The sequence below is a fragment of the Meleagris gallopavo genome, chromosome 1 (assembly GCF_000146605.3).
Source record: "Meleagris gallopavo isolate NT-WF06-2002-E0010 breed Aviagen turkey brand Nicholas breeding stock chromosome 1, Turkey_5.1, whole genome shotgun sequence".
In the NCBI taxonomy this organism is placed as follows: domain Eukaryota; kingdom Metazoa; phylum Chordata; class Aves; order Galliformes; family Phasianidae; genus Meleagris; species Meleagris gallopavo.
The window spans coordinates 47,129,734-47,143,702 of NC_015011.2; the positions used below are offsets into that span (position 1 = coordinate 47,129,734).

The following is a 13,969-nucleotide window of genomic DNA, read 5'->3' on the forward strand; positions in this document are numbered from 1 at the left end:
TTTTTTGAAATGTATTAGAAACTTAAGCTTATTACCTTGGTATTTTTGTTCTAAGAGAAAAGATGCATCGATATAAAAAGGTATTGTGATGTTTGAATTTAAACTGTTACTTTTGGGAAATTTAAAAAGGAAGTGTAATTCATTATACTTTATTTTATGTTATATATATGAATGAAAGATAATTTAGATAATTAAGGAAACTATAGAGAATGGAAATACTATTTTCCTTTAAGTAACATTTTATGATTATACAAATGATGCATTTATGAACTTGATTTTAAGTTTTGTGTGAGAATTTTTATTAATCTGTTAAAATATCTTTTGATCACAGCAAGATTGTAAATTCTGTGATATGTCAAGTTTCAAAGACTTAAGATGTGTGTAGTGCTCATAAAATAAAGCATTGTATTTAGGGAAATCATATACTTCTCTCTCTTAATTTTGAGTGTGAGGCCCTATATCTTTGTAATAGATTGGCATAAGGCTTACTAGTAAGTTCACCTATCGCGAGTCCTAAGAAATGTTCAAGGCTAGCCAAGCCTGGGCATTCTTCTCCCCCCCAAATTGACTCTATGTATCTGTAACAGCATGCATCATAGAACCGCGAGTATGATGATCAGTGCTGTATTATGTGGCAGCCTGATGCATGCTTTTAAAGAGATGTCAAAAAAAAGCTTCCTTCTGATGTTCTCGAGAAGGAAGGACATATGCCTTCAAAAATGTCATGCTTCTGAAATACGTGCTTCTGAAGCATGCATGCATCTGGAATAGGTTTTTCTACGCTTGTCCTCACTTCAAGACTGTGCTAAATTACTATTTTACTTGTATTCTCTTCTTGAGGAATATGAAGATATTGTATTAGCATGTAGGCAGCCTTGAAAAGCTCCTAACAACTTACCTGGAGGTTTTTTTTTTTTGGTGTGGTAGGAAGTGGTTATGGGATGAGAGCATTTTCTAAGAATGAGTAAATTGATTTTTCAGTGTTGCATTTTGCTCCCACTAGTGGCAATAAAGTAATAGTCATGTCCAGGAACTTGCTCAGACATGCAGAAATGCATACTTTCAAGGTATTGTTGTGAGTCTATAAGTAGCTGATAAAATTTTGAAGGTCTGTTTGATCTGTTGCCAAGGTGTGAATTCATCTGTTATTTAAGCACATCAGTTATACGAATACAAGAATTCTGGATCATCAAGAAAAGAAAAAAAATTGAAATAATGTGATAGGAGATCTCAATGCTCATAAGAAATGGAAAACAGAGGAAAAAATACAACTTATATGTCTTATCATTTTGCCTGTGGTTTTTGACAAGTTATGGTAACTGAGGGTGATAGAAGCCCTTGCTCATATAGTACGATATGTTGTGGTTGTAAAGTCTAGAATTTTATCTTGATAGTTGAACTTTTACCTTAGACTATATATTCATCTTACATCTTAAAATATCCTAGTTTAACAACATAGAAATACTAAATAATTTCATTCATTAAAAAAAAAAAAATAAAAAAAGTTGGTTGGAGTATATAGGGAAATATGTTATGGAGGAGTACCGAAAAGATAGAAGCTGAAAGAACCTAAGAAAACATGCAGAGATTGACAACTCTTATCTGCTGAAGAGAAGGCTGAAGGCCAATCGTACAGCTATTTAATAGTTATAGACAAGCCTGCTTATAAAGAGAGCGGATCCAAACTGTTCTTGTAATGCTGTAGAATGGTACCATGGTGCAGTGGCTAAGAGTTTTATACAGCACGGGAGGTTCAGGCTGGAAAAAAATTCCCAAGAGGGATTAGTGCAACACTGGAACAGGTTACTTTTCAGCCATTACTCCTTGTGTTATCACTACTCACCACTGAGAAGAGCCTGATCTCATCCATTTGTCTCTCACCTTCCTTTATATGTTTATAAATATTTATCAGATCCCCCCTCAATCTTCCTTTCCCCGGGCTGAGCAGACCTAGGTCACTCAGTCTTTTCTCATATGGGAAATGCTTCAGGCCCTTTATTATCTTTGTGGCCCTCCGCTGGACTCCTAGGAGATGCCTGCCTTTTCAGAACCCGAAAGTAGACCCAGTAGTCTAATTGTGATCTCACCAGGGCAAAGTAGAGGAGGAGGATCACCTCCTTCAACGTTCTGGCCGCACTCTTGTTAATGTACCCCCAGGATACCATTGGCCTTCTTGGCTGCAAGAGCACAGTACTGGCTTATGGCCAACAAGATTAATCAATTAATGCTAAAGCAATATACAATCTGTTACGACTATCGCAACTGATGCAGCTTAATCTGACCCAAACACATAAGCGCTTGATTCTCAGAGGTGAAATGGTTGACTAGCTGATCTTGAGAGGTCCTTTGTAAAATAATAATAATAATAATTTATTCCATTACAAATTCTTTTAACATATTGAAATTTTCTTAGTTATTTGATATAATTATTTTTGTCAGTTATTCCAGTTATGATTGGTTTTGTTTTTAAGTTTGTCTGAAACTTCTGACATTACGTACATTTATAAAGGTAAAATAATTATCAACCAATAGGGCAAGACAGTATCTGTTTTGAAAGAAGAGTGTGCTTGCTTTTACATAGGCTCAATACCCTTTCTAGCTAGAAACTTAATTGTATCCCTGGTGTTCTGATACTGAATTGGTTAGTCTGTGTTACTATGCGTCATTAAAGTGATTGTGTCATCTCAGTGAGTTTTACATGCTTGTATTTGTTTAACATACGTAGAAATCTGCACTTGCTTTTCATGAGGAGAAACAAAATTTAATTGTTTTGTCAGTTGTTTTGGATTTTGTAGATATTATACCAGTTTGCTTCAAAGTGCACAAAAAGCAAATTTCAGCTATAGTCTTTCTTTAAAACCCCTGAAATAGTAATAATAATAAAATAATAATGGCCTTCACAAGTCTTATGGAACTTTTTTTTTTAAGGGTCAAGATGGATATCACAGATGAACCTCAGAAAAAAGTCTTCAAAGCACGAAAAACAATGAGAGCAAGTGATCGACAACAACTTGAGGCTGTCTATAAGGCTAAGGAAGACCTGCTGAAGACAGCTGAAGTTAAACTGTTAAATGGAAAGCACGAGAATGGAGATTCTGATTTAAATTCTCCTTTAACCAGTACAGACTGTACGGAGGACAAGAGGGAAGTTAATGGCCTAGTGGATTCTAATGAAATTAGTGAAATCAGAAGACCTGAAAGTAGGGCAGAAAGTATAGTCAGTGACCTAGAACCTAAACCTCTCTCTCCAGAGAGTGTTACTCGTGAACAAGATATTGATATTACATTAGTTTGTGAGGCTGAGAATAGAGTGCTTGGTAGCAATAAAGTTAACTTCCATGAAGAAAATAACATAAAAGATCATTTGGACCAAAGACAGAGTGACACTTCATCAGAAGGTGACAATAAATCAAACTGTGATAATAGCTCCTCCGCTGAGGAGAAAGGAAAAACAAGTGACTTAACTATTATTTCTAGTTCACCTGTTGAAGAGAAAAAGAAGGCTGGAGAAGTAATTGTTGAAGATTCTGTTGGGGAAGAGGCTATCTCTAGCAGTATGGAAACTGATCAAGACCCAAAAAATCAAGGAGATGGCACTGCAGGTCTTTCAGAAACCATAGTTGAGAAGGCAGTAGATGAGTCAAGTGAAAATATCCTGGAGAATACTGACTCTATGGAAGCAGATGAAATTATTCCAATTTTGGAAAAACTAGCTCCTGCTGAGGACGAGATGAGCTGTTTTTCTAAAAGTTCTCTGCTTCCAGTGGATGACACAGCTCCAGATTTAGAAGAGAAGATAGACAACTGTTTGGGTTCACCACTGAAGCAGGAAAGCAATGAAAGTCTGCCAAAAGAGGCTTTCTTAGTGCTGTCTGATGAAGAGGATCCTTGCGATGAGAGGGAGCACACTGAAGTGGTACCACCAAATAAGTCAGGTCTTCCAGGTAGGAGTTTTTTTAATTGGTAGCTTTGATTCATCTGGAATTTTGTTCATTTCTTAAAATGACATACGTTTGACGTGTTTGTAAGTCAATTTTTAAGAACTTCAGTCTTTTGGGTATATACAGGGGGAAGTAATGAATTTTAGGAGCATGTGAAAATCATATCAGCGTCTTTGTAATTGAAGCTGATAAACCATATTTAGTGAAGTAATGAGCTTTTTAATTTTTACTAGTATTCTTCGGCATTGCTGGTGTGAGCATTTGTTCTCCCATTAGTATTGTGAGCAGCAAATGAAGAACTTGAAAGGCATTAAAATGATACTTTATCATAGAGAAACTCTTAAAAGCAAGGAAGAAGGTCTAGCCAAAACCTAACCAAAGATCAGTATTAATTTTTGCCATGTTTATGGTATTTTTCTTCCCTGTTGCCGTTTCTGAAAAGAAAGAAAAAGAAGTGTTAAGTTTGGTTATTGTCACATTCAATAAATCAAACAGTATTCCAGTTTATACCTTTTTCTCTCTCTTGTTTTTTGCATAACTATTTTTGTTAAAGGAATCTATTCTGGCAGTGTATATTCTGGTAGTGATTTTAACTCAGGCATATTCTGAATGTAGAAAACTTTCAAACTCTGCATCCAGACTTTAAATATATCAATCATATATATCATATCTACAGCTAAAAGCAGCATTTTTATATCAGAATATCGTTCTTATTTTTTCTGGAACGCGCATTCTCAAGTAATTGCAGGAAAAAGTAGATCCTATTCATCAGGTTTTTTTTTGTTTGCATGCTCATATAGGCATATTCAGAGGCCTAACAAAAGACAGTCTTAGCCACTACTTTTATGTAGTCTTGCGATTTCAGGGATGGAATTTGTGGCTGAGAAAGACTGAAATTAGCACCAAAAATTATCAGAGTCCCCCCATCACTCTTCATAAACGGGTGGGAGGAGTGGAAGAATATAAAAGGGAGTAATTGTCAGATGTGGTACAGGATTTATTGGAAAAGAAATGTACTAATATATTGTTCCTAAGGAGAAGAAGGGATTTCAACTTTCTTCAACATGCTCATAAATTTTAAGGATGAAAACATGCTTAAACCCCCATTTGTTTCAAATTTCTTTCTCCAAATACTATTAGAGAGGTTTCAGAAAAAAAACACAAATCATGTAGATTATTTTCATTCCATTTAACTTTAACTCATGGTGGTTTTATCCAACTTATATCTGGTGACTGTGGCAACTGGTTGACAATCAAAAGCATTAAGTATATGAAACTGGTACTTCAGTCTTTTCATGCAGTTAGCAGAACCAGCAGATAAATTCTTGATGTTAAACTGATGTTCTCTGCTCTCTTGTTGCTATCATTTTGGGGACATGGAGCAGTCTGTCTTACTGTCTCACTTCTGACAAATTAAAATCAATAAATAATTTATGGATATATTGTTGTTGCTCTCTACTTGTAGTTAAAGAAAGCTATAGCTTCAAGCTGCACTGTGTTAGCATTTCATGAAACAATGACCACACTAAGTCAAATCTATTCGTTCATGCTTGACTGAGTAAGATTTCAAGAGATTTATCAAGATCAAGTTGTCTTTGTTTATGGGAAGTTAGCACCCATAGTTTCTTAGCTCTGTTTTACTGACGATGAAACTGTCTTTCACTAACTTGTAATAGCAGTTTGGGTCTTGAGTAAATAACTGGAGACAGGGAAATGAGAATGAAACATGGCTAGAAAGACAGACTTTTCCTCCTTTTCTGGTACTAACCTGTGGGTTTATACCATTTAAAAGAAGAATTAATGGGTTGCATAGTCTTCTTAGAGAATTTTATTTGGGTATTAAAATCCACGTTTCTCTGGAATTGCAAAAGTGATACCACTGTTTAAGTAAGATCTTCCAGAAGATATCTGTGGGTGGGAAAGGGAAAAGAATACTGGGTGTACTTGTGTAGAAGTTGTAGTGCATTATGTGTCCCTTCTTTAAAATGCATGTAACAAATCAGTGATTGTTGTTCTTATCACAGTTTAAGGCTTCTCTCTTTGGATATGAATGAACTTAGGATAACAGAGTGGCTTTTTTTTTTTCTTCTCAATCTGAAAGAAGCACACTGTGGTCACAGAGAAATTTCAGCTCTGAAGCAAAAGGCTATAAGTGAATATTGGACTGCTATTTGCAGAAGCCTAAAATGATTGTATCCAGCAATATTTTTTTATGTTCTGGACAGAATAATTTCTTGGCTAGTAATTTTTTTTTTCTATCAACCGTATTAGTTGGAAACTTTTATAGTTGCATGAATGTAATTGCAACTATTCCTAAAAGGAATACTGGCCAGTGAAATGTATTCTGTTGTTATTGGTAACATGTTAATTTCTGCATGCTGGCTTCTTAAAGCTTCCCATTAAGTTGCCAAGAAGGGAGCTCAAATTTTTCCAAATAATAGATTCTACATTAAATATATTGAGGAAATCTTCTGGGGTCCCATTTTGTGCCAAATGTAACAGGATTTTAATACAAAAATTCAGCAGTCCTTTTATGAATTTATATGTATCAGTAATAAATATCAGAGAGGCTGTCAGGACCAGAAACAATATTGTATGAGAAACCAGGTGGATAAAGTAAATGCCCTGTAATATAGTTAATAACTTTCAGAAGGGCTCTGTTAAAATTGTATCTGTGGAGATGGCATAGAAATTATTTAAGAATACCGTCTTGGGAATATGTGGCAGCTGTTCAGTTAAGTAGTAAATCCTTTGACAGGATGCAGAGGAAAACTAGTGTGACTAAGCAGTAACGTAAAGAATGGTTTTCCTTAAAGGGAAAGATAAGTAGCGTTTCTTTTTCAAGTTGAATTAGTATATATAGTACTTAAATGACGCTTAAGATTTCTATAATGGGAGGTCATACCTTCAAAAACCTGGCAATGCAGATCTGATTGAAATATATGGACTATTTCTGATATCCAAACACAATGACTTCTTACCAAGAATGTACAGAAACTGAATTGTTTGGGGACAGGATGGAAAGTACTCATGGAGGAAATAATCTGTTGAAGGACGGAAAGTAAATCCACCGAGATCTGTTCTGAAGACTGCCTTGAGCAACAGATTGAAAATGAAGGGTCACTAATGAAGTGACAGTTTGCTGATGATATTATGAAAAGCTGCAGAGGAATTTTGCAGTAACTTGAATATAAAAATGCAAGGATCTCACTGAGGTTAACTACCAAGTGATATGTGAGTACAAAAGCGTTCATAACTTGGCAGAAAGAGCTAGCCACTCAAGAATGATTGTCCAAGATTATATTAGGTAGTTTTAGGAAGTCATTGATTTAGTAGAAGTAAATGAAAGCAAATGAAGAAATAGAGGAAAACACCAAGCGTTAATGTTTTTTGTGACTGGGCAATGTCCCTGTATTTTTTCTTACTCCACTGCAATTCTTTTCCATTGAAGCTTTATTAGAAGGTCCTTGCTTACCCACGATGGTGTTCATCCACACCGATTCTATGTTTTGCATGTTAAAATGGACTATTTGCATGCTTTGAGTTGGCTGTTCTTGAAGAACAACTAGTTCTCCTGAGCCCCTTTTCTCTTCAGGGCAGTCCTCCACTGGATACAACGAAGTACAATCTGAACAAGGTAGGAACTGCTCTCCTGAAGGCAAAGGCTAGACTTATTTCTTCTTGTGACTTCCTGCAAGATAATAAATTCCACGATCACATGGTTCTTGCAGCTGAACTTATTATTGACTTTGCTGCCCTCAACCAGTTCTTCCTTGTTTGTGAATAACAAACCTACCAGAGCATCTCCCCTAGTTTTCTCAGTAATTGCCTACATCAGTAAATTGCCTTCAGTGCACTCTAGAAAGCACCTGGATTGTGCTCAGTCTTACAGCCCTTCCAGTTAAAAGTACATCTGTGAGTCTCCAGGCCTGGTATTATGTGAGATAGCACCATTGACTTGTTCTCCTTGAACAAGTAGTTCTTGAAGTAGTTTGTGATGAGTGGCTACCACAATCCTGCATGCATTACTTTGCCATTTGTGGTCCTGAAATGCTCAACTGTCCTATTGCCTGGCCCCACGGTAAAATTCTGAGCATATGCTGCATAAAGCATTACCACTGCTAAGCCTTTACAGCCTGTCCTTCATGAAAAACATGTGTTCATCTGTTCTAACGCTGTAGTCAGCTGTTATCCCACTATGTCTCCAGTTCAATGAAATCGTGACTCTGCAACTATGTAGAGGACTAGTAATTCCTTGTGGTTTTTTCCTATGCTGCTTGTGTTACCGTAGTGTACAGATACTTTAAATGAACCCGGAGTCATGGTGTTTTTACAAGGAAAATGCAAGCGCCTTCCCTGTGATGCTGGAACATCTGTTCCCCAGATGTTTCCTTACTACCTCCCATACCTTAATTTCAGGCTATGGTAATTGTTCTCTATCATACCTGGTTTCCTTATTAGGTTAGCATGTCTGCTTGCAGAACTGTTTTACTCTGTTAAATCAATTTAGTCTATGTTCAGAAATTATGGATCCTCAAATTACCACAGTTATAGATGTGAACAGCTTTTCTGCAGCACCTGTCAGTGAAGGCAGGTGTTGATCTACTGAATGCATGCACTCTTTCCTCCCTTCCTCACCTCACTGTTCATTTGGAGGATTGGTGATCATTCTACTTGGAGATATGTGTCTCACACCTTTTCTTGAAAAGCTTTATTGTCACTCTTGTTATGCTTAGAATTAGTTCTGGTACTATCAAGGGTGCCTGTGTGGATGGGCAGTAGTAGGTAATAATTAGCTGAGTGTTGTTAGCCTCTTTACAACACTGAGGATGTGGGCTCTCAGTGAATGTAAGTCATCTGGACAGTTGTTAGATGGGTGCCTCCTGAAAGAGGGAGTTCCTGAAAACTGTCTATCATTGGTCTTTTGTTTGTGTAGGTAGTTTCATACTAGGTTGGCTCTGGTGCCAACCTTGATATAGCATGTTCGTCTTCATGTGTTCCGAAGGTACTGTAACTGCTCAGTAACTGCATTTTTGCAGGTGGAGAGGGGGGGTCTTTGTTTTGTTGCTTGACTCATAGAATCCCTCAGGTTGGAAAAGACCTTAAAGATCATCAAGTCCAACCACGACCTAACCATACTACCCTAACTCTAACAACCCTCCGCTAAATCATGTCCCTGAGCACCACATCTGAGTGGTCTTTAAACACATCCAGGGATGGTGACTCAACCACCTCCCTGGGGAGCCCATTCCAGTGCTTCACAACCCTTTCTGTAAATAAATGTTTCCTAATATCCAACCTAAACTTACCCTGGCGCAACTTAAGGCCATTTCCCCTTGTTCTGTCACCAGTGAGAAGAGGTCAGCTCCCGCTCTCTCTGTAAGCACCTTTCAGATATTGGAAGAGAGTGATAAGGTTTCCCCTCAGTCCCCTTTTCCCCAGCTCCTTCAGTCTCTCCTCACAGGGCATGTTCTCCAAGCCCTTCACAAGCCTTGTTGCCCTTCTTTGCACCTGCTCCAGCATCTCAATGTCTTTTCTGTACTGAGGTGCCCAAAACTGAACGTAATACTTGAGGTGAGACCTCACCAATGCCGAGTACAGGGGCAAGATTACTTCCTTACTCCTGCTTACCACATCATTCAAGGCAGTGATACAAGGCAAGATGCCATTGGCCTTCTCGGCCATCTGGGCACATTGCTGGCTCATATTCAGCTAACTGTCCATCAGGACACCAAGGTCCCTTTCCATCAGGCAGCTTTCCAGCCACTCCTCTCCCAGCCTGTAGGTTTGCCTGGGCTTGTTGTGACCAAAATGCAGGACCCGACACTTGGCCCTATTGAAACTCACACAGTTTGCTTTGGCCCATCAATCCAGTCTATCCATGTCCCTCTGTAGTGCCCTTCTCCACTCAGGCACATCAGCACTCCCTCCCAACTTGGTGTTGTCTGCAAACTTACTGAGAGTGCACTCAATCCCCTCATCAAGATCATTAATAAATATGTTAAATAGAAGCGGCCCCAGTACGGAGCCCTGGGGGACACCACTTGTGACTGGCCACCAACTGGATTTAACTCCATTGACCACAACTCTTTTGGCTCGGCTATCCAGCCAGTGTTTCACTCAGTGGAGCATATACCCATCCAAACCATGGGCAGCCAGTTTCTCCACGAGAATGTTGTGGGTGACAGTGTCAAAGGCTGTACTGAAGTCCAGGTAGACCACATTGACAGCCTTACCTTCCACTAAGCAGGTCACCTTGTCGTAGAATTAAATCAGGTTTTGTCAGACAGGATATCCAGTCGTAAACCCATACTGTCTGGGCCTGATCCCCTGGTTGACCTTTAACTGGTCCACGAAGGCTCCCGAGATTATCCATTCAATAACCTTCCTGGGCACTGAGGTGAGACTGATGGGTCTGTAGCTACCAGGATCATCTTTCTGGCCCTTTTTGAAGATGAGTGTTACATTTGCCTGTCTCCAGTCCACCAGGACATCAATGGTTAGCCAGGACTAGCCGAAGAATGATGGAGAATGGCTTGGCAACATCCACCAACTCCTTCAGCACCCTAGGGTGCAATTCATCCAGCCCCATGGACTTGTGAGCATCCAGCTTTTGGAGCAGGTCCAAAACCATCTCATCATGGATCATGCAGGGCTTATTCTGTTTCCCATCCCTATCTACCAGCGCAGGGAGCTGTGTTCCGAGGGACTAACAAGTCTTACTATTAAAGACTGAGGCAAAGAAGGCATTAAGCACCTCAGCCTTATCCTGATCCTTGGTCACCAAGTTACCCTCAGCATCCAACAAGGGATGGAGAAGTCACAAGCTTCTGACTTCTTCTGTTTTGAAAATTTGTATTAATTACTGCTTTGAATATAGCCCCTAGCTGTCCTTATTTTGTTGCACTGTGGGGCTTGGGTTTTTATCTGTAGGGTATCCCAGTTTATCCCCTCTTTGTCCGTTCTATATAGTCAACTCTTTCTAAATGTTCTTTGCTTACTTGCTAACGGCAGATCAAAGAGACAACTTCTAGACAAGGATAAACTGTATAAAAGAGTAGGATTTTTCAGCTTGAAAGAAGAGGTGGAGGAAAAGATGGTGAAATCTTGGGTAGTATGAAAAATATTTGCTGCCTTTTCCTCCAAAAGAAGTTTGTGTATAAAAACAGGAGAAAGGAAAAAAGTCAGGTGGGATCAAAACATGGGAAGAGAGGCACTTCTCCAATACGGAGCTTACTACTCACAGCATTGTGACTGCTAGAAGTTTACTTTTTTTTTTTTTGAGGGCTGCCGAACAAAAAAACCTGAAGATATGGAGGTCTTCCAGCAGCAATTTTTCAGAAATCTAACGAACCTTTCTGGGATTTGCAACTATGTTCTTTTCTCCTCCTTAGATCCTTCCTTACTTGGGCATCTGCTGTTGTCAGGAGAGGGTTGGAGGTAGCATTTTGGACTAGATAAGCTGTTATACCTAGTGCAGTTGTTGCTATGTTCCTATCTTATTTCTTGACTTTCACATTTGACTGGGTGAGGATGTTCACTAACGAAAACCCAAAGTCTTAAAATTGTTATCATTGACTACATTCTAGACACCTTCACTTATGGCTTCTCTATAGCAGTACTTTTTTGTGTCTTCTAGGGCTAGTTTGAAAGAGAGTTTACTTACTGATTTTTTATCGTTGCTAATAGTCTTAAGTAAAGCAGGGCACCCAAGTACAACTTGTTAGAAATAGAGAATGCAGTTAACATTTAGAAGAATACAGTTTATCTTCTAGAAAGTAGTATTTGAGAGAATTTCAGAGCATATGAGAGGCAGATAAACAACTAAAAATGATCCTCTGTTCCTGTATTGTAATATATATAGCTCTCAAAATTCTTGAATGTACAAACAGGAAAGTAAGTTATGCTTAGATAGCAGTTATGAAACCAATTTTTTCTTTATTTTTTTGTATTTCCAGTTCTAGTGTCTAATCCTAAAAGGGATAAAGGGATAGCAGGAAGCTTTCAGACAGCTGGTGCAATGGTAATTCAGTATTTGGCAAATGTAATACTGGAAGGCTTAAGAAACATGAGTTTCGTTCATCCAGTAGAAGATACTGGAAGTCTGTAGTATCTGCAATTGAGTATATAGTGCAGAGAGATTTCTTAAATTTGGCAGACAAAGGTACAAGTGGGATTTTACTAACCAGAAATGAGATACACTTCTGTCTGACAGACTTTGGAGGGACTGGATCAGGGATGTTGGATTTATCAGTTATAATTTTAAATCGTTCATGCATTTTTTTTCCTATTAAAAATATGTTCATAAGTAACCAAATAAAACAATATTGTGTTTTGTGCTGGAATCACTTAATAGATTTCTTCCGTGCAGGAGGAGTGATGAAATAATAGAATAGTTTTGGTTGGAAAATTCCTCAATAGGTTTCTAGTTCAAACTCCTTCTCAAAGCAAGGTCAATTGTGAGATTGGATCAGGCTGCTCAGGACTTGACCCAATTAGGTGAACCTTTCTCAGTAACCTCCTCTAGTAAATGTCTACTTGTTGGAATTCCTTCTATCACTTGGAGTATCTTTACGCTTGCAGATGTTCTCTCTTCCTTTGCCATGAACCTTTACACGGAGACTGACTCTGTCTTCTTAGAAGTCACCTTATAGGTACTGAAAAGCTATAATGGCCCACTAAGCTTTGTTTTTTGCTGAACAAGCACAGCTCTCTCAAGCTCCCTCAGCTTCCTTCCTAGACCTCAGCCCTTTCACCATCTCTTGCTCCTTGCTGAGAGCAATGGCACAATGAGTGCAAAGTAAAGGATAAAATCACTTCCGACAATATGGTGCCTATGTGTCCTGGTTTTAGGTGAGACAAATTGTTTTTATTAATAGTGTCTGATACGATGCTATGCTTTGGCTTTGGGAGAGAAGCAGTGTTGATGAATATTTTAGTTATTGCTCATCAGTGGCTGCAGAGAGCCAAGAATGTTTGAACAACTTCTACTGCCCTGCCAGCAAAGGGAAGTTGAGGGGTCACAAAAAGCTGGGAGGGGACAGAATCAGGATAGCTGATCTAAATTGGCCAAAGGGATTTTCTATACCATATAACATCATGAGGAGAGACTTCAAAAACTGTGGGGAGTCGGCTGGAGTGGCTGCCATTGCTTGAGTACTGTCTGGGCATTAGTTGGTGAGCAATAGGCAATTTCATTGTGCATCACTTGTTTTGTAAATGAAAATAGTAATGATAATAATATATCTTTTCTCTTTCTGTTCTACCTTAGTAAATAGTTTTTTATCTCAATTACTTCATGTTTTTTTTTCCTGTGATTCTCTTCTCTCCCTCATACCACTATAAGGGGAGGAATTGAATAAATGACTGTGTGGTACTTAGCTGCCTTCTGGGTAAACCACAGCGCAGTGTTTCTGTGAATACAGCTCAGGAGCTGTTGGCTTCCTTTGGTGCCAGGGCATGCTGCTGTGTCACGTTTGGCTTGCTGCCTGTGCAAATCCTCAAAGCAGAACTGTTGCCTAGCCCTGTGGGCCTCAGCCTTCATGTGCCATTGCAAGTGCTCTCCCTTCCGAGACACGTGACTTAGTAGTTGTTGAATATCATAGCGCATTTGTCAGCCCATTTCTCCAGCTTGTTTAGGTCAGTGCAGTTCCTTTGAAAATAAATAGAAAACACTCAATACAAATAACTTTTTAAAATGTACGAAAACAGTTATACTTGACGATCTTGCAGGTCTTTTCTAACCTAGATTCTGTGAATCTGAGAACACTTTGACTGTGTAAAAGGAATTGAAAGAACCTCTTGACTGTACCTTTGCTTGGAATGATGCTTTGGTTGAGGAATGTGTCATGGCGATGTGGATTTTTTGGATACTGAAACTTCTAACTTGGGAATGTACTTAGGCACATAATCACTCGTTCAGTGTGTGTGCAGCTCTGCCTTAGGAAGAGCAATGCTGATTTTCTGTGTATTAGGCAGTATTTATGATATATCCTGTAAATTAAAGTGTAAATTACTTTGTAATGAGC

At 38.6% G+C, this 13,969-nt stretch overlaps 1 protein-coding gene across 6 annotated transcripts in view; it reads left to right on the forward strand.

The window, feature by feature from the left end:
- ATF7IP (activating transcription factor 7 interacting protein) overlaps positions 1-13,969 on the forward strand; it is a 101,880-nt gene that overhangs the window by 41,086 nt on the left and 46,825 nt on the right. For all 6 annotated transcript variants that reach the window (XM_010710060.3, XM_003202340.4, XM_019614378.2 and 3 more), the window contains exon 2: positions 2,929-3,944. In XM_010710060.3, coding sequence (XP_010708362.1) covers positions 2,936-3,944 — 1,009 coding nt within the window. In that variant the 5' untranslated portion in view covers positions 2,929-2,935. The remainder of the gene's footprint in view (positions 1-2,928; positions 3,945-13,969) is intronic.